Source organism: Haliaeetus albicilla, chromosome 2, assembly GCF_947461875.1.
Source record: "Haliaeetus albicilla chromosome 2, bHalAlb1.1, whole genome shotgun sequence".
NCBI lineage: Eukaryota > Metazoa > Chordata > Aves > Accipitriformes > Accipitridae > Haliaeetus > Haliaeetus albicilla.
In genome coordinates, this window is record NC_091484.1 from 15215507 (window position 1) to 15235663 (window position 20157).

The following is a 20157-nucleotide window of genomic DNA, read 5'->3' on the forward strand; positions in this document are numbered from 1 at the left end:
CTAACAAAAATAATTTAGTCAGGAGCTGGAGCAGTGTTTTGACTATGATTTTCATAGTAGAAATCCCTTTAAAAAGTACACGTAAGACTCCCTACAAGATTTATTGAAACCTATTATTTTGTACTAGATTATATGGATTTTTTTTTTCCAATTCATGCTGGAATATTTGAATCTTAAGAACTGCAGGGGAACTGCTTGTTTTAGAACAGCTGTTTTCCTGCAAATTGATTTTCAGATCACATTTGTGGGAACTTTGCAACTGGTCCTAGATTTAATGAGTCTTATACCCCTCATGCCCCCAAAATTAAATAGCAGGTCCAATTCAACTAGGCAGTATCCAAACAATCAGCAGCATCCCTGGCAATAACTATATGCACACGTTTGTATGCAGGAGTAACATGAAGTAACTGTCTGGGTCGCTGGCAAGAAAACCAGCCATCGCTGCCTCTTTACCTGCCTTCTGCAGGCAGGACAAAAGCAGAGCGCTGCAGGATGCCTCCCAGAGATCCATTTGCCCTAAAAGGAATGAGTCTGTGCTGGCAACGAACAGCCAGACCACAGGAGCACCGAGAGCTGGAAGCCACCAATCTAAAAGTCAAATGTATCAGAAGATTCATCCTGTTTAGTCAGAGCCAACAAGGCAACAAAAAGGTCTGCCTCAAACCAACACTGACATTCAAACAAAATTTTTTTGAAGGGAAGGAACAAAGATGAGCAATCGGCTTTAGCTCGCTGATGGATGTAACAACTTCTGGACGTTTAGTTTTGTTTAGCTGCTGTACAAAACTGTGCATCACATCTGGGCTGCCTGGCACAGGCTCCCAACCAAGTCCAGCGATGCACTGAGGTACCCAGACATAGCTGCTATCCTGATGAGCTACTCTGGTACAGACAGGGACAGATAGCAGTGTTTTTCGGAGTGTAAATATATCAAAGTCTTTTCCTTGTGCATGCTTATTCTTTTTCATTACGGACATAAACAGTGTGCAACTGTAGTGTGAACACAGGAACAAATCTCCGAAATATCAGCTGATCTAGATTAACAATAGGGAAAACCACTTCTATCATGTTTTAGGCCCTTAAAATACTAGTGACTGGCAAATTTAACATATAAATCTCACACACTTTTCTAAGTGAACCTAGAATTGGCTACTAGTAAATTTAAAATATTCATATCAGTTTGGTTTATGAAGAAATATGTTCAACCAGTTTAAGAAAATGTCACTATGAAATTAAGTAAGGACAATTAAAACTAGGAACTACAGCCCACGTTTCAGCTTAAGAACCAAAATTTGCAGCAACAAGCTATCTAGCAATAACTTTGGCTGACAGTTAACTTACAGTAAGGGAGATGACAGAGATGATGGCAGTGCCAGCCATCCTCCCAGTCTGCGAGCATCAGGAACAGCAGCCAATTCCTGAGCTTTATTTTATGTCTGCTTCCTCACTGTTTCTATCCTGTCAGGCTCCTCTTACCTTTCACGTTTCTTTTCATACTCACTCCCTTCCTCTTCCTACTGCTGTAATCTCATCATACTTGCCTTCTCATCACCTTCTCCATAACTAAGCCCCCACCCAAACACACCAGCATCTCATCAGCTGCCACCCTTGCTGCTTGGCTGCGACATTGCTCCCGTTTCTTCTGTTGTTTCTCTTGTACAACTGCAAGATGAAAACATTCTTCAGGGTACAAAAATGAGTCATTTGTGCCTCTGAAGCATTTAACACAGTTGGCTCTTCAGATGTTTCAAAGTTACTATACAATAAAGCAATCATATTAGGTTTAACAAACAATAAAGAGGAAAAAAGGGACTTTCTATTAAAGATGCTCACTTAGGAGAGATTACTTGATACCGTTACAAACTGACAATTACCTATCAAGTCCAGAATGAGAAGGAAGATAACAAGCTCTTCTGCTTAGCCAGCTTACAAACACACTCAAGCTAAAGGCTAGAGAAAGCAGGTTCCCCTGCTAGAATAGAAATGCAGGTACCTGTACCTCTTGCAAACACATGGACTTGCATGGAAAACACTAGAAATCACCCGTGAATGTTTATATTGTTCCTAAGAACTGAAAAGCACCAAAGAAAGAGAACAAATTAGTAAAAATTCTTGACACCAGCCCAATGCAGTAAAATGTAGAGTTACATATACACAGCCTCTTGGCTTAGGTTTTTTGGGGTTTTTTTGGGGGGGGTTTTTTTTTTGGGGGGGGGGGGGGGGGGGGTGCTTTTTTTTTTTTTAATATACCTCTTCCAGCCACACACATCAGGGGGGAAGTCAAAACGTGAAATATTTCACCGAGAAACAACTGATTGTGGTGGAAATGCATTACACTTTACAGCTTCATCAACAACTGTTTCTATTAGAGCACTGAATTCACACTTAGAAATGTAGAATAAGACTGGGGCTGCCAGCACATAAATGGGTGCACATTGACAGAAAAATCCCTGTTCTGGAGAAATAAACCATCAAGCACAGCAGCTTCCCATCTTGCTGACAGAAGTGCTCTTCTGCTTATCCAGCAAATACTGCTGCAATTCCAGTAAGTGTATTTCTAAAGGAAGACAGACCCATCTATATAGCAGTCAAATTGCTTTAATTCCCTTCTTCCTCCCCCACTTCATCTTCATGCCCTACTTCTACTAGGTGGTCACAACCATACATGCTTTCTGCCAAGCAATACTTTTACCAAACTTTATTACCTTCTTAAACAAACCCACATGCCACCAATACCACTCAATTCCATGCTTTTTCACTAAAAAAAGAAACTGAAAGCACACTGCACAAAATTGCTGTATTTGTCTATTTAGGCCTTTTTCTACCCTCACCTCTGTTACTGAGGGGCTGACCTTTGAGTTGATACTAAGGGAATGAAGATTCACACTCACACAGATTAAGGTCATTCCAGGAACAGCGACAAATTCAGAAAAAACACAACATTTCAAGAATATCATCCCCAGTACAGCACAAAGCCCTACCTCTTCTGCTCAAGCAGGTAATGATATTTTCTTCAAATTCAAAGACAGAAGGATTGATCCCCAACATAAAAATGGATCAACCCTGGATTAAGTTGTAATACTCAATATTGTTGTTCTTTACAACACTGCAGAGGACAAGTAGTGAAACAGCCCTCCTTTGCTCAATGTGCAGCTGAATTAGCAGCCAAGAGCTGCTTCCCAGTGTTTTAATATAGTCACTACCCAGGAATGAAGCTGAGATTACAACAAGGATGTACGTGAAAAAAATGTGGTAAACTGTTTCCTCTGTTCTGTCGGCTCTGAAGACATTTCAGCTAACAAAACATGAGATATGGGATACTTTGAGCACTTCCAGAACAAAGGAAAAAGCATAGCTGAATAAAGAGGTTTGCGTAACTGTAGGTTGCTCAGGCTGCAGCACTGATCTGTGCCCACACAACATCATCAGCTGTCAAACCCCACAGCCTTTCTGCGAGATGAACTCAAAAATATCAAGGAACAAGAGCCAGGTCCCATCCTCCCAAAATTCATAAGCAGCTCAATCATTCTTTAACTACATGAGCTGCACCACTTCAAACCGCAGCAGAATTCACCAAGTTGGCTTGAATTCCCAAGACCATAGTCCCAGAGGGATCTAGCTGGAGGAAAAGAAGAAATCAAGCAGCTGGCCTTGGATTGATTTACAAGCACTAGTTAAAAGAAGACAAGAAAGCCAGAGGAGACCAAGCACTAAGTAGGTTCACTCTTCCTGGCATTTCTTGTCCTATTTACCAGGTCTTGTTCACAGGTGGATATGTTTGTGCTCCCCAGAATTACATCATCTTTAACTGTGGCATTAAACACTTCCAGTCTTCTTTCTCCGAAGGTCCTCGTTTTCTTGAACTGACTTTCTTCTGGAACATGCAATGCCCTGCCATCCAGCTTGCAAAGTATCCAACATCTCTGAACCATGGTATGATAGATGGGATGTATTTATCAGATATTAAAAAACCAAGTGGGTCTTATTAAATGATGTATAGTCTGATTAAGTCATAGTAATTGTCTCCTCTACCATGAAGATATATGATCTTTAGAGTTTGCAATAATGAACACTAGAAGCAATTGCTTGTTATGTAATTATGAGTGTACAGAAAGATAGGGCCAGGTTGTAACAAGTTCTCACCAATGCCATCAACAATATTCACCTTCTTTGCGTGTCTGCTTTGGGGTGCGTAGGGTTGCTCTTTTCCTCTGGGTTTGCCTGGAAAGAACAGGGTGGTGGGAGGCAACTGGCATTCAAAAGCAAGGCAACACAGGGCCAGGAGGGCGATAGGTCAAGAGATGCGTAAGGATTTCCCCAAAAAAGCAGATAACATCAAAATTAAATTATATCCAAGTAGTGCTAGCCAGCACAAACAGGGAGAGCACCATCAGAAGAAAAATTAGAGAACTAGAAAACATGAGCGGTACCAGAAAAAAAAAGTGACTCTTGGCCAGATATGCTTGCTTCAATGAGCCAAGTAATACTGCTCCATAAAACGTTCAAGAAATACCATAAAAGCCAAGTGTACCGTATTCTTCTCAAGAATGACAACACAGAGCCAAGAAACATCAACCCACAAGCTGTTCTTTGTGGAAGCGGAACCCTCGGCTACCAAGGCAATGGGAGGCACAGGACGTTTCTTGCATCGCAGTGGGAAATCTGGATTACAACCTGGCTCAGTTTATAACAGCAAGTGACCTCTATATGCTGTTGCTGTTTAAAATATCTGCAAGGAAAGCCTATCTACAAATGTACCTACAAGCACATTTTAGAAGCTCCATTACATATTTTATCTACGCATTGCAAGACACCAAGGAAACAGACTGAAGCACTTTCCATAAAAAAATTAAAGAAATCTCTCTCTAAAGGACATATGCTTTATATAGCAATACACACCCGCACTCCTGCTGCTTGTCACCCAAACATCATATGAGTTTTTATGAATGTTAACTAGGCTTCAGTATTTCTAGAGCTAAACAGATAAGTATTATTGCTCTTACTGCTCACATTAGTGAGCAAACCCGTATATACCTCAGTCAGATTTTGGTATGTGGATTTCAGATGACATCTGGGGTTTTCTGGCTTTTTTTGTGTGGTGTTTTGGGGTTTTTTTTGTTTGGGGTTTTGGGGGGGGGTGTTTGGTTTTTGTTTTTTTTTAATTAGGGACCTGTTAAGTAAGTCTCAAATTTGCTCGTTGCCAAAACATTTAAGCTCCGGTGCTAACATTGCACACCTCTCCATTCAACACTTTTCATTCAAGCAAAGAACAATACCTGCCAATACACATTCGTTTACCGCATTTATAAAATTACAGTGAAAATTACCAGAGACATAAAACAGCTATTATGATAAATAAGGAGCTTAAAAAAAAAAAACCCATACACATACAGAGAGAGAATCAGAGAGATCCTGATCCTTCTATGCTGAATGTTATTCAGAAGAAGTATTGCCAGTGCAATGCTGAACAGATCAGTTCATTTCACTTTCTTCTCTCCACTTAACTGGATTTTTTACACAAAAGTAATTGTTCCTATAAGATACAACCCTTGTCCGTATCTTTTGAGGTTCACAAAGCCTCAGACCTACATCTTTACCACTGTTCGAGTTTCCATGGTAACAGATGATGGTGCCTTCTAAAAAAATACCATAATATTCTACAGTAAGTGTCCCAAATCATTCCCATAATATTAATGAAAACTAGAGCACGTGGGCCTGTACATAGAGCATAACAGACTAAAAAAGTACAATTAAACAAGAAAGGAGAGCTGAGGGACTTTCAGAAGGGTGGATGGTAAGAAAGGGCTCTGCGTTTGTAAAAGAGAAGGATTTTCTCTCAGAGATTCACAAAGGCCTTTGTACACACAGTGACCTTTTGCTGCCACTGTTGAAATAAGCAGTTTTACAACATCGCCTTTTTAATATTAGTTGTTTATGTATTAGAAAACAAATCAAGCCAGCCAGGAATGAAAAATAAAGTTGAATTGTAGTGCTAACAGCTCCCCAGAGGGAATGAAAAGTGATTATTGAGTTAAATGGCTGCATTGTTAACAATTGCCACACAGAGTAGCTTGCTCAGAAAGATCCGTTTTTCATTGCCAATTTACTGACAGCAAAACCTGTGAGTAAATGAACTAGTAAATGAATTAATCTTCCCCCAAAATTTCCTCCCAGTTTGCTCCCTTGCTCCCCTTTCATCTTCCTTGGACAAGCCACGTGTAATGAACTATCGGTTGCTGTAACTTTATGATGTGGCAGCGGTCTTTGAAAGCAGCCAGCTACACGTCCAAACATTCAGGAGCTCTGCCAGAGCAGAACAAGGAGCAGTACAGGGAGCAAATTAAAGCAAACACTGACATCAGAAGAAAAACAAGTGTCAAAGTAGGTGTTCAGGTGAACAGTCCCAATGTAAACCCACTGTCCTACTTTCCCCCTGAACGCTTTTTCACAGCTCTATTCTCCACTCTGTTGTGCTAAAAATCCTACGGTCTGTTTTGTGTGCAAAGTGCACAGCAACTGCAAGAATACTCCACATATTTGGTGGGAGAAAAATTGCACACGTGCTTTAAGGAAAAAAACTTCCCCATAAGCAAAGTTCCTTAATTTCTGAAATCCTGAAAGAACTGGCAAATTCTGGAATTACCTGGTGTTACTTCTGTCTCTTCTATGGGAAAGTAGAGGAATTAAATTAGTAGCTGACCCTAAAGCTAACAAAAAGTTTAGAACCTCAAAAGCATACCTCCAGTTATAAATAAATACAGAGACTGCAGGCAACTGAAAGCAATTGCTGGGGAGAAGAGTTATAAATAGAGCAATACAGAAATTACATAAAAACAAGTGTTAACCAGCTCCCTCAATATGAAACGAGGTATTCCAGCAAGAAGCCATCAGCCTTCTGCCGTCGTTTAGTGGTATTCCTAATTTTATGTTGTGGATAATAAAAAGCAGCAGCAGCTGTGCAAGTTGGGTAGGAATTGAATACCATTTTGTCTTGACTTGTGTCCTTCCTACTTCTTAGCCCAACTACCATATATTAATAATAATAAAAAAAAAACCCACAAAAAACCGAGCCATCTTCTTGCACAGTGATTTTTCGGGATATTTAACAAAAGGCTGCTGAATAAACGCATTAGGCTTTGAAAAATAACTCAATCAGAGACAGGAGGTATTTGCATCCTAATAGTTATGGAGACAGCACCACCTGATGGAAGATGCGAAAATGCACCGATGGCATTAACTGGACTCTCTCCAAACTTCACTGAAATTTTAGAGATAAAGTGCATCTGAAAAACTTTGCTTTTTACCATAAAAATATCAGCTATATGAACAGAGTCCAGACCATTACACTTCACACCAGATATGAAGTCCAAGAGGAGAAAACTTTCTTTTAACTTCAATAATAGAAGCAGCTCCAAAAACGTTGTTAAAATCAGCTCCTCTTACTTTGAATGGCAAGAAGGGCCCTAAAATAGGAGGTGGAAGGTGATACTAATGATTACAAAACCTCACGGTCACTATTCCCACTGAACTGATGATTAAAACAAAATACTTCATGGCTTTAATGAAAGCATCTGCCTAATCCCTAAATTTGCATGTGTTTAACTCATATTATATTGTTAGTTCCCTCAAATACAAAGTGTTTTCTGTCCCCTTAAAAGTTTGCCATTTTCACAGAACACTCTTCTTTCCAAGCATCTGGCTAAATGATTCATCAAAAGCCGAGGATCTCATCTCAATTAATATGACATGTATCAAGAACACGAACACACAGTTGGAAGAGAGAGAAAAGAAAAAAAAATAGCTCCACATACTGCTTACTCAATGAAGAAGCTATTTAACTAGGTTAGATTTCCCAGCTTTTCTAATAAATCTGTGGATCTGTGCAGTTGCCTAGCAATGTAAACAAGATACCACGGTGGTGTCAAACCATGCGGGATTGATTACAACATCTACTTCACCGGGCTGACCGGGGGGCTCCTCTGCCTGCCCGGCCCCTCTCACCCCAAACTTTCTTTTGAGCCATGCTGCCCTGAAGAGATCCCTGGAAGGCAGGTAAACACGGTCCTCTGGCTGCAGCAGCTCCTACACCCTGCACTAGTCCTGTTTTAAAGAAGCGAGACAAAGTCATTCGAGCTCTCAGTTTTAACTAAGAAAAATCTTCCACTGTTTGAGATAAACTAAACATAGGCTTTGTGGTTTCATGCCTTCAAGTTGCAAGCACTGAGGTTTATCCCTACGCTAAGCAACGTTGCACTGGGAATTTTCACTCATCTTAAATATACAGATGGGGGGAAAAATTGATATAAAAAACCCCCAAAACTCAGAAAGCTAGATACATGAAGTCAAGAGAGAAGAAAGTTACAACTGTTTAAAGAAAAACTGCAGTGAGAAAATGTCATAACACAAGATCCAAGAGAAAAAAAACCAAGACCACACGTATCTGGTTTGCCTACAAAACAGCACAAGAGAAGAAAACTAGCTCTTTAAGCACCTGTCATCTTCAAGTAATTCAAACTATGCCTAAAGGAACTTGTAGAAGGGGGGAAATAGCTGGCCACTATTAATGTACACATACCAGGGAGCAAAGTATTCCTTAACATCAGAGTGGCAGAGAAAGTGACAACTGGGAAGGAGTCCGTCCGGGTAGCAGAGCCCCCCCCGAGAAAGTTACTCGAGCCGTGAGATACAAGGGGAGAAAAAGCCGCCACTAAACTTCTGAGAGCAACCCCAAGCCCTTCTTCGCCTGGCTGGAGGAGAGAGGCAGCGGCTGCTGGCGAGCTGCACATCCTCCAGCAGCGAACTCCTGCCTTGGGCTCGGAAACGCCGTTGACTACAAAAAGGACTCCCGTGTCGCGAATCCCAGGCTAAAGGCGATGCTTTCATCTCCCACCACACAGCAACTTTGCGAGGGGCGAGCCTCCCCAGTCCGAAACGCAGACCCCGCTGCTGCCAGCCCTCACCAAGCAGGCTCCCCCGCCGAGCCGGGCGCCCGCGGCAAACCCCGCCAGAGCCCCGCGCTGGTGCCCGGGCACTGCCGGGGCTTCGGCCGGGCACTCGCCGCGCTGGCGAAACCGACTTTTAACCTAGACCGCTCCTTCCCTCGCCCACCAGCCACCTTCCGAGGGAGCCCTGCCCTGCTCCGCTCCGGGGCTCTCCACGGGGAGCTCCCTGCCAGGCCGAGGGGCCGGAGGAAGGGACGAGGTGAAGAGTTTAGGCTGCCGGGGAGAGCCGCCTGTCCCGCGGCCGGGGGGATGCCCCGGGGGAGCCGGGCGGGGGAGCCGCCGGCGGGGAGAGCCGCGCCGCGGCGGAGCGGGCAGCCCCGGCGGGGCCGCGGGCGGGCTGAGCGGCACTCACCTGCGAAGACCTGTCCCTCCGCCTTGGGCAAGAGCTGCAGGAGAAAGACGATCGCGGCGACGCCGGTCATCCTTCCCCGGGAGTTCACCTGCCCTCCCCGCTGCCGCGGTGCCGCTGCCTCCCTGCCAATATCCCCCGCATTGGTGGCTCGGGCGCGGCGGCGGCCCCGGCAGCCGGAGCCGCGGTGCTGCTCGGAGGAGCCGCCGAAGTGGCGGCGGGCGGCGCGGGGGGAGCGGGCGGGAGGCGGGCGGGAGGCCCCCCCCGAGCCCAGCGCCGGCCGCGCCCGCGCAGAGCCGGCCCCGCTGCCCCGCCGCGGCGAGGGGCAGCAACCCCGGGTCCCCCCTCCCACGGATTGAGAGGCTTCCTCCGTGCCTGCGCTGGGGGTTGGTTTGGGCTTTCTTGAGTTGGTTTGGCTTTTTTAATATCCCTATTCAAGCCCAGCTGCACACACAAAAATCTCCTGTCGGCAGCGGCTGAAGTACAGCATCTCGCCCGCAAATCTAGGCTTCCTGCTCCTGCCCTGTTTCCAGCGGGGATGGAGAGTGAATGCAGGGTTCTTGCATGAGCCGGAGCACTGGAATCGTGGCTGAGCGCGGCGCGGGGATGGGAAGGGAAGGGAAGGGAAGAAGCGACCCTCTGCTAGAGCCAGGCGGGGGAGAAACTGCAGGTTTCAGGGGGTCCTTTGTTAGAGCGGCTGTTACGAACAGCTTACAGGCATTTGCAGCTGAAAATAATAATTTTCATGATTATTCACTTTAGTTTCGAGAGAGTTAACTGCTAAATTCCTAATCACACCGTGTACTGCTGCACTCCTAGGCTTTATACACAGGCAGAGACACAATCTTGAACAAAATTCCACTGGCAACTTCTTTAGCAAAAAACCACGTTTCTCGGGGGGGGGGGGGGGGGGGCACAAAAGAGGAGACATATCAATATCGATCAACCACCTGAGCTCAAATCTGCTGCACAGGAGAAGGAAAGCGCTGACCACCCGGATAAAGCACCTGTTTAATCATCAGCACAACGGGGAATTATTTTAGACAGGAACTCAACTTTGGGAAGACGTTCCAGCGGTGCTGGGCACGCTTTTACCCACAGCACTTTAGATTTAAGGGAGCGCTGTTCCCTCAGTAAATCCAGCACCGCTCTTGGCGTCATTTAACCTCCCCCCCCGGGGTTCTTCCCGGTCCCCTGTGCCCCCCCCCCAGCCCAGCCCCGGCCGAGGAGGGCAGCGGCCCGCAGGGGGGGGTGTTGGACCGGCGGTGGCTGCCCGGCCCCCCGCGCCCCCCCCCCGCTGCCGGGGAGGGAGGTGCCTCCCCGAACCAAGGTGGCTGCGGGGCTCGGGCCGGCGGCACAGGCCGGTCCTCGGGTTTCGGTTTGGCCCTGTCCCAAACCAGGAGAGGAACCAGTAACGCCAATTTGCATTTAAAACTACTAGTTTGCATTTCACGTGAAACGCTTGAGAGCCCCAGAGACTTAAAAGTATGAAGATGGTTTGCTTTTAGGGCTCTGGATGTCTTCAGGACCCATCCTGACACGCTGTCTTACCCGAGACAGGTTCCTGCCCCTGCGAAGGCACCTCGGGTGGGAGTGCAGCAGCCCCCCGCCCCTGCAAAGGCCGTGCCACCCTGAGGGCGGCAGGGAGAGGGCAATCAGCTGAGAGCAGAGGGAGGGTGTTTGCTTGCCGGCACAAAGCACAGGTCTAGCTGCTCCCCAGCCAGCTTGTGTTCAATGAGTAGAAGAGACCAAAACAGCTGCGGTGGTCATCAGGTGAGAAGGCTTATGGTTTTAGCAGTGAAGGGCCAAACTTGACATTTTGAAGTCACCATTGAAGAATTTCACATTGCAACCCTTGTCCTGTCAAGCGAGAACACTACCCTGCTAGTCAATGGAGACATCAGTTTGGAACTAATACCTCCCCCCAGCAGTATCCTGCATCCCTATTCAGAGCTGAGTTTGAGGTCCACACATCTCACTCAAAACCAAATCCCCTCCCCCGCCCAAAAAAGCCCTCCAACCAATGAAACATGGTCCTTTCTTCAGGTGTCAGCATCACTTAAAAATCTTTTGTTGAGTAAAAGGACAAATCACAAATAAGTATACAATTAGTGATAAAGGGAAAGCAGAGAGCAGAATGTCAAGGAGAAAGAAAACATCACTAAGTAGTGTGCTAGGTAGTAGAAAGGATCCAGCCAGCACAGTAGACACTGTCAGAAACTGCTGGAATAATTCCGTATCAATGCAAATTGCTTGGACCATAATGACACAGAGCCTTGAAACACAGAGATGGTGCTGGCAAAAAGTGAAGAAAACAGTAGCAAAGAACAAGCTGTAAAAAACCAACCCTAAATCAAGCGATCACCAGTTGTTTCCATATAAACTAAATAAAAGGGAAGAAACAAAAACAAGTCTGGAATTCATGTTGAGAATGACAAAAATTTGATAAACTAAGAATGATAAAAACTTGATAAACTAAGTGATTTACTGAGGTCCAAGGAGCTTAGGGAGTGGAAAGCAGAGAAGCTTGGTGTCAACCTAAGGGAAAAAAAAAAAAAAAATCTGCATTGTAAGCAAGGTGAAGAAGGGTAGAAGAGAAGGATCCTTACCTCTAACTGGATAAAGCAGAAAGAGGTTAGAAATAAGTGATCTGCAAGAATCTGGAAAAAGGACTGGTCAGAAGAAACAACTGTATCTTAGACATCCAAACAGCATAAAGCCAAACGTTAGGCTGGACTAAATCAGGCTAAAACCTTATAAAGGACTGTCTGAATCCCAGAACACTTTCTTGTGAGAAAGGAAGACAGTAAGATAAGAAGCAGGATGACTGCAATAAGGACAGGATAAACTAAATTTAGGTAAATATTAACACAAAAACCCCAAACCCTGAAGTGAGTATTTCGGTTAATGACAACACGGAGCTAGTAATAATTTAACTGCTGAACAAGCACAGTATCAACTCTGGAGCCACTTATCTTCCCCACAGTGTACAACTTCTTTGGTAGAAGAAACTATGAAGGAATAAAGCTGTATTTTAAACTTTTTTTTTTGTTTAGCTCTACAACATGTATATTCAAATGGAAATTAGGTAGATCCAGCCTTTAAAAAAAACCCAAAACACCCCCCCCCCCCCCCAAAAAAAAACCCTCAAAACCAAAAACCCCCCAAAAACCACAGGGCAAAACCAAAACAAAAACCTCACAACACACAGGTAATTTTGTAAGTGAAACAAATGTGATCAGGTCACATCTACCAACGTTTTACCAGAACATCCAATTGAACAGCACATGGGAAAGTACACAATATTACAGAAAACACATGCAGCAAGGAACTTCCCTAAAAGAGAAAGGCAACAAGACTGGGCTGCAAGCAGACATCACAGGGACATGAGGTTAACAGTCAGTTTTAGAGTCTTGTTAAAGTTTAATTTTTACATTAATACCACTGATTGGCTTCTTATGGAATATACTGATGACAAAGTCAATAGATATTTGTAACACAAGAGGATTGAAATAGTCTGCCGGACAATGACAGCATCTTTGAGGACTGGATGTATAGTGGTGGGATGAAATCCAACTATTAAAAAAAGTTGTATCACCAGAGAAGGGCAATGAGAAAACACGGTGCAGATCAGGAATGTATAATTTAAAAACAAGCAGATATACCATCAGCATAACTCATTTATAGCCAAGGAAACCCCTGAAATTCAAACAGGGCCATAATATTGGTTCAGCGATAAACCATCAAGCAAGACAGAGACAAGCTGTGCTCCAAAACACTGACGCTAACCCAGAAATAATACACATGACTGTATATGCTTTTATATAATCTTCAGCCTTCCAGCTAGCATAAAGAACTAAACCTCCTACAAAATGATCTTGCTAGATCTCTACCTTTCTGGGCTACTGTGTCCTATACAACATTATTTTATAAAATGGCAAAAGAAAAGTTTTAAGTCTGATCCCATCCTAGTGTATATCATCATAGCTTATTTTGCTGTTACTAATAACTCAAGCAAGGTCTAAAGTCGCTTAAAAAAGCGAACATTAACATAAGTTCCAAAGTTTTCTTGAGCCTGTTGCTCGAGGCTTCTTGACTCCATAAAACCATTCCCTCATTGTGTCAGATGAGAGAAGAAAATTTAATTCTTAGTTGTACTCACGCACAGATGATACAACTTGCCCCTGGAAAACAAAGCACTAAGCAACTGAAGGTACTGCCCCATTAGGACACTAAATGCATTTAACCAAGAAAACCTATAAAAAAAAAGAATCAGCTCATGGACTTGAACCAAAATGTATGTTTTTGAAGTATTTAATAAACAGGTTAGTCTGTAAATATTTAAGCCTGCTACCAGGCTAGAACAGAAACGTGGAGGAATTCATCCAATCCCCTATAGCATGTACAACACCTCTTGTACCTCCAGCAGAAAGCCAGCTCACAGACAGTAGCCAGGCTACCTCTGCCCCTACAGACAACACAGTTCCTCTTCCTAAAAATAACAGGAGTACTCCACAACCCATCTGCTTTTTAAAAGCATAGGAGAAAAATCTTATTGCAGTTCTATGCGCTTCTTTTGTGGTGCACAGGTCATCAAAACATGAGTGCCACTCAGCTACCTGGGTATAGGCAGATTCCTAGAGATACAGGAGAACCTTTGTTCCATGTACACAGCATCACCCACTCAATGGGTGCAGAAAGAGAACCTCACCTTTCTTTGGGAAGTTGGGTACACATCAAGATCAGTCTAATCCAATATATGGTAAACTATTTTTTTCTCCCCCAGGGCACGCAGTATGTATATACTTACAAATAAACACACACACAATTTGCAGCTTTCATTACAGAACTGCCCATTATGCAGTAACTTCCTTACAAATTAGTCAGCAGGATTCATGGGTGAAAGTTGTAGGTAAAGTTCAAAGGGCAGATTAAAGTTTCCACTTCCTCACATTGTGGACTATAAATTTGGGTCTTGAACATGATCTGTTCAGTTTTTGTTGTCACAGCTGCACAGAGAGGGGTTAAAGAAAGGAAACTTAACTCCATGTGCCGTTCTCCTGAAACCACTTGTGACTTCACCCATCTGTCCTCCCGATTTCAATTTTTATTATTAAAAACTAAACTGTATCTCCAGCATTGGCTTCAATTCTCCATATGGGCTTACCCATATTTACATACATACACATGCATATACAGACACTCCACCCTTAGAGAAAGAGAAACCCATACTGCAGCTGCACATCACCTTAAATATTGATGAGTTAATAGTAGGTCAACTCTGTGAGTATCAGGGAGAAGACCTCCACCCAGTTCCCTGTACCCTTTAAGGGGTACCTTGTCCATTTTTCCACTCCCAAGTTATCAGCACATTTGCAGATAACTATGTGCAGAAATACAGATACCAGCTGCTTTTTAAACTCTGATTACACAATGAAATCATTAATCGATGTCAGACACATTGGCATTGATCTCTTATGCATCATCCTCATTAATAAGTTTCTTCCTTTCTGAAGGTAAAAAGAACTGACTATCAGCCATCAATTATTTAGAAATACAAGTTCACCTTTATACATGAACACAATGACACTTTCCGGGAAATGCCAAAAAGGCCTGGATCTAGAAGTATCTCTTGACAATGCTGTATCATGGAAAAGCCATATATATAATACCATAGGCAGACACAAGCAAGTAGAAAGGTACAGCAAGGCAGCAACATCGAAATAGTCTGAAAATGTCAAACAGCCCAACACTTCTTCTCCATTAGCAGTGAATTTTGAGCTTAAACTCTTCATCTTCCTATATAACAGAATAAGGGTCAGAGTACTCTGATAAGAGTCTAAAACAAACCACAATTTTTCATGGTTGTAGCTCAATTTATAGATAAAAATTAATGAAACTGCAGAGACAGCTGTAATACACAATATTTAGTTTGCCTGTCTGTACTTTAATATACATTGTGTTGCTTTTAAAAGGTTGAACAGCAGAAGAGGCAGCACCTGGCTCTTCATGCTGGCTGCTGACTCAAGGTGGATGAAACACTGTACTGGGAGAGGGAATATTCCCTTTGGAAAACACCTGAACATGCTCAGTGGAGAAAGCTCCTCATGTGCAAGTTGAGATGATAGGGACAGAAAAATCAGACCCAGCCAAAAGGGAGCCTGCATCAGTGGTGTGGCTAGGGAGACTGCAAAGAAGAGCAGATACACAGTCAGGCCTTGGAGGGAAAAAAGAGAGGTTTCTCCTAAGCACCCAGAATAGATGCTGCAGCACTTGCAGGAAGCCACTGCGTTGTTTGATGAAAGGAAAGCTGAAGGACAAGGCTGACCCTGAAGGAACAGAGTGGGCAGGGGGACACTTGCTTAGCCAACCTTTTATTTTTATTCAATATTTTCCAGACACTCTGAGCTTTTACTATTTTAGAAAGTTCACAATTCTAACAGTGCTAGCTGTAACTTATTTTTAAGGTAAGGAACAAAGCCAAGGGATGTTGTGTCATTACTGCCATCTTCTGACTCAGTAGTACCTTGAGCATATTTCTCTGGGTGGAATCTTTTTCCACCAATTCTATTAGTTTTAGCTGTTTCCAAAGCACTGAACAGGTATAACGCATGTTTTACCTGGGTTTCATCACTTTTATGTACCTCGATACATTCCAAGCACTAGTCCTTGACACTGCTCACTTTTCTTATTAAATGCTTCCATGCAAGTTTTGCTCAACATAAAATTTTCTTGAATTAACACTATGAAATGGGGATCCGGATTACATATGTATTATCAAGCAGGTGGCTACATGTGTTCTGCACAACTTGCCAGAGGATGCTGCCATTAAATGGGGAAGCAGGTGCCTTTTCATTAGTCACAAGAAACAGGAACAGCTCCTCCAGGTAAGGGACATAAATTTGTTGCTACCTCAGACAACTTCACAGATTCCAATTGCAATAGGAGATCTCAGAAAAACATCTGAAAGTGATATTATATCATTGTAGATTCAATCTATTAGCATTCAGAAATAGCAATCAAATCTGTCAGCTGTAAAGAAGGGAGACTAAAGAGCTGCATTCCAGTTAAAGACTACTCCAAGTCCAGTTTCTGGAGCAGGCAGTAGTATGAACTCTGCTTTAATGAATATTTCTAAAAATTTGTGGCCAAGGCACTTCAGGGTCACTTACATTCAGGAAAACAATCACACACAGAGAATTTCAAAAGCAACTTTCCACCTTTTAGGAGCCTTACCCCATCTCTAGCTGTAATGATGGAGCACACTCACTACTGTAAACAGAAGGAAGTGACAGAACAAGGGTGACTGCATTAGCACCTCTGGATGAAAGTCTTTTTTTCTTCTTCTACACAGTATAGTATTTATCCTTTGTCACTAATCTTTTTCTTCGAGGAAAGTAGAAACTCAGCTTAGACCTTGTGCTTCAGCTTCACATCTAAATATGGGAATAAGTCATCCCTCTACCAAAGTGTGTTCTGCTTGTAAATAAGGGAAAGAATAAAAACATGCTCAGATACTCAGCTGTTGGAGACCATAAATACCCAATTCAGCAAAGAGAAGAGAAGCCACCAGAGGTACCTCAGAAAACAGAAACAAAACCCCCAAGTATTTGGAACCCTCTCTAGAATTTCAACCTGATTTTGTTTTTCCCCAGCCCTGTTCCTTTACCTTAATTTCCCTCTTCCTTTGCTCCTCTATGCCATTTAAATACACTGTCTTCTGCCTTCTCCCCCGCCTTTTCATTTTTTTCCTCTCTCAAGCAAAGTCATTAAAAATAAGGGAACTTGCACACTACAAACTGCCATCTTATAGTTCACTCTTACTAGGGCTCGATCCAGTTCAAGCAAGTAGTTCCCATTCCATTTCAAGCCTTGTTAACCCATACTAACTGGAGAGTTGGTGAAAACAAAAAGCACCCATGTAGGATGATTTTGATCTTAGACCAAACCCACTTGTCCCATGGAAGAGCCTCTCCCTCTCTCCACCAACTGCACATCGAACCTTGGAGTTTCAGTCTGCTAATGACATCCAAGTTCGGCATGGGGAGATGCACTGGGTTAAACCAAGCCACAATGCCCGTTACACCTCATCACATACCTGCCCTGGAAATGCAAACCTCTCGGGCACAGAGACCCTGTGTATACAATGCCTAGAGAAATGGGACCATCAGAAATGACTACAATAAATGTGATTAATAATTAAACAGTGAGGCCTGTCAGAAGGTGACAGGGCAGCATAACCAATACTATCTCCCCAATTTACCGAGCATTCACTTTAGCAGTTCTAAATCACACCCTGCTACACCAGTAAAGCCAAACAGCTCCTCCTTACAAGCCAAGTAATCGATTAGTAAGATTATTAAGTGCTTTTGCAGCCAAAGCTTATTCAGAAGCAAGAGAGGCTCAAGCAGAAGTATGAAGCATGATCATAAGAATATTTGACATAACTGCATCACACCAAACACACAGAGGCAAATCTGTTTAATTTATGACTACTACAGTAATTATTGTTCTTCAGTGTACACATATGTTTTCCAGTTACCTTGATATAAAAATTCTACTGTGGTATCTTTTCCTCCTTGTCTTTCCTTGATTTTTTTTTAGGGGTAGAAGGAAGAATCAACAACTACAGCAAGTTTAACCCTAGCTAGCATATATGAAAGTCATTTTTACCCCCAATACATCAAACTCAGTATGACAAATCACAGCCAGTTCTTTCACTGCCTCACTCTGTCTTCCTCCAAGAAATTGCAGTATCCTAATTCGAAAGTTAAGGTTCCACAAGGCACATTTCACAAATTCCCAACTCAAAAAAAAACCCCAAAACAACAACAACAACAAAAATCACTAAAGGCCATTTAAGTTAATCAGTGAAAAATGGAGGTCAGTGAAGAGTGCTCTCAACAGCTCCAGCTCGTCAAATTTACAAAAGCACAGTTTGTGAGAACAGAAAAGTAAGAAACCTTCAGCACTTCACGCATGTGAACCTACAGCAGGTTTTTCACTTCCATTTTGCAGACAAAGGGATCATCTCTGTCACTACATGGATGTACCCCAGAAGTGATCAATATAAGAAGTTCTCTAGGAGGAAAAAGAGGCCTAGAACATTCATGAAAGGCAGAAATTATTTTAATAGTAAAACAGTTACGTTAAAATTTATGACGATGTGCATTAGCTCACAGTTAACCATAAATTGTTCACTTACTCTCATGAGTTGTACCTGAGGGATTTGAGCATATGTAAAGAAAGCAGCTGAGTACTCACAGGAGTTCTAAGCCTTTCCTCCTGCACAGCATGCTAAACACCAGCCCCAGCAATATGCCAATGAATTGTGACTAAAAAGAGTCATGTCTGTTACGCTCTCATTCAGGAAAGCATAGAAGTGTACAGAAAAGTACACAGAAAACTTGCAAATTCTAGAGCACCCATTTTTAATGGATTGCTCATGAAGCTCATATAATAAATCTACAGAGAAATTTATAAGCTAACATAAGGATAGAAAATATTTTTTGTTAGGAATTTACTACAGCACCACAGCTAAGCATAAACTTTATCAAGTATTTGGAAAACAGAGCACCATAAAGAGATAATCAGATTTACTGTATCTTCATTCTTCTTCCCTCAAAAAAAAAAAAAAAAATCACTTAATCCCTCTATAAGACACAAGTATTCATCAGGGTTCATTAAGGCCATATTTTCCTCTCAATGCTACAGCACTGTGTCATTAGCAGTCATTAGTAGAAGAGGCAGGAACACAGTATCACATAGCAGAGCTTTATTAGCTTTGGAAACACAGGAACAATTTCTTCCTCGTGCCCATACAGTGCTAGAGACAAAGGACCTGTAGGAGACTCAAAAACCCCACCCACCCTTTCTTTTACTAATTAGTTCAACTTTACCTCCTCCTTTGACCATCCCACCCCTTGGCACAATCCATCTAAAGCTGTTTAGCTGAACACAACCAAGCATTGTAGATGAACCCTCAAGACTAGCACAAGGGCACAAGCCCCCACCTCCCCACATTTTCCACATTATGGTTCTTGATCTCCCCTATCTGAGGGCCTGAAACCCTCCATAACAACCGAATTTACCAAAAAACCCTGATCTTGCCATTTCAGTAGCTGACTCACTTTGGCCACTTGGAGCAAAACAGACCCAAGGCCTGAAGGATGCAGGCAAGGACTGCTCACTTTTTTTTTTTTTTTTTTGTTCTCCTTAATGTTCTTCTGCAGGCTGTAATCTGGGTTTCCCATAGTCACCACCCTCAGCAGATGCAAGTTATCCTATGGGGAGGACTTGCCTTTCTGTGCAAGTCTGTAGTTCCCACTGAATTCCTGTAGCTATTCTAAACTTAGTTTTTAAATATAAAACTAAATAGCTGTATACAATTGGCCAAAGTCAAGGAGTGTCACTTCACATGGCAGACCAGTGAATATGGACTGGCATCAGATATTGCACCCTGTCCAATAGAAGATTTTCATATTTTGAGACTAGACTTTATAAAACTGTTGAGAGCTGCCCATTTCAGATAAATGTCACGTGAATATATTTGGCTCAAGCAGCTTCCTAAATAATCAAATAAAGTGTCTTTGCCTTGGAAAGTGCTTGTAAAGCAATCAAGAACTGACATGATAACCAAATGTTTCTCTAATAGTAATTATGATTCTTTGAAAAAACACTCCTCTAATACCAATTTATTTTCTACTTGAAAGCCAATCTTGCTAGTTATTAGATATTCTCCTTGCTATCACTATCAGTAAATTATTAAACAGCTGACCAGGCTTTGTTTTAAAATGATTCTCTTAT

The 20157-nt window shown here is 42.7% G+C and overlaps 1 protein-coding gene across 6 annotated transcripts in view; it reads right to left on the reverse strand.

The window, feature by feature from the left end:
* PTPRT (protein tyrosine phosphatase receptor type T) overlaps nt 1–9959 on the reverse strand; it is a 501782-nt gene extending 491823 nt beyond the window's left edge. For 2 of the 6 annotated variants that reach the window (XM_069807237.1, XM_069807218.1), the window contains exon 1: nt 9355–9959. In XM_069807237.1, the coding sequence (XP_069663338.1) occupies nt 9355–9424 (70 nt within the window). In that variant the 5' untranslated portion in view covers nt 9425–9959. The remainder of the gene's footprint in view (nt 1–9354) is intronic. The other 4 variants (XM_069807208.1, XM_069807226.1, XM_069807245.1 and 1 more) reach the window with 4 other exon arrangements.
* Nucleotides 9960–20157: the final 10198 nt, after the last annotated feature.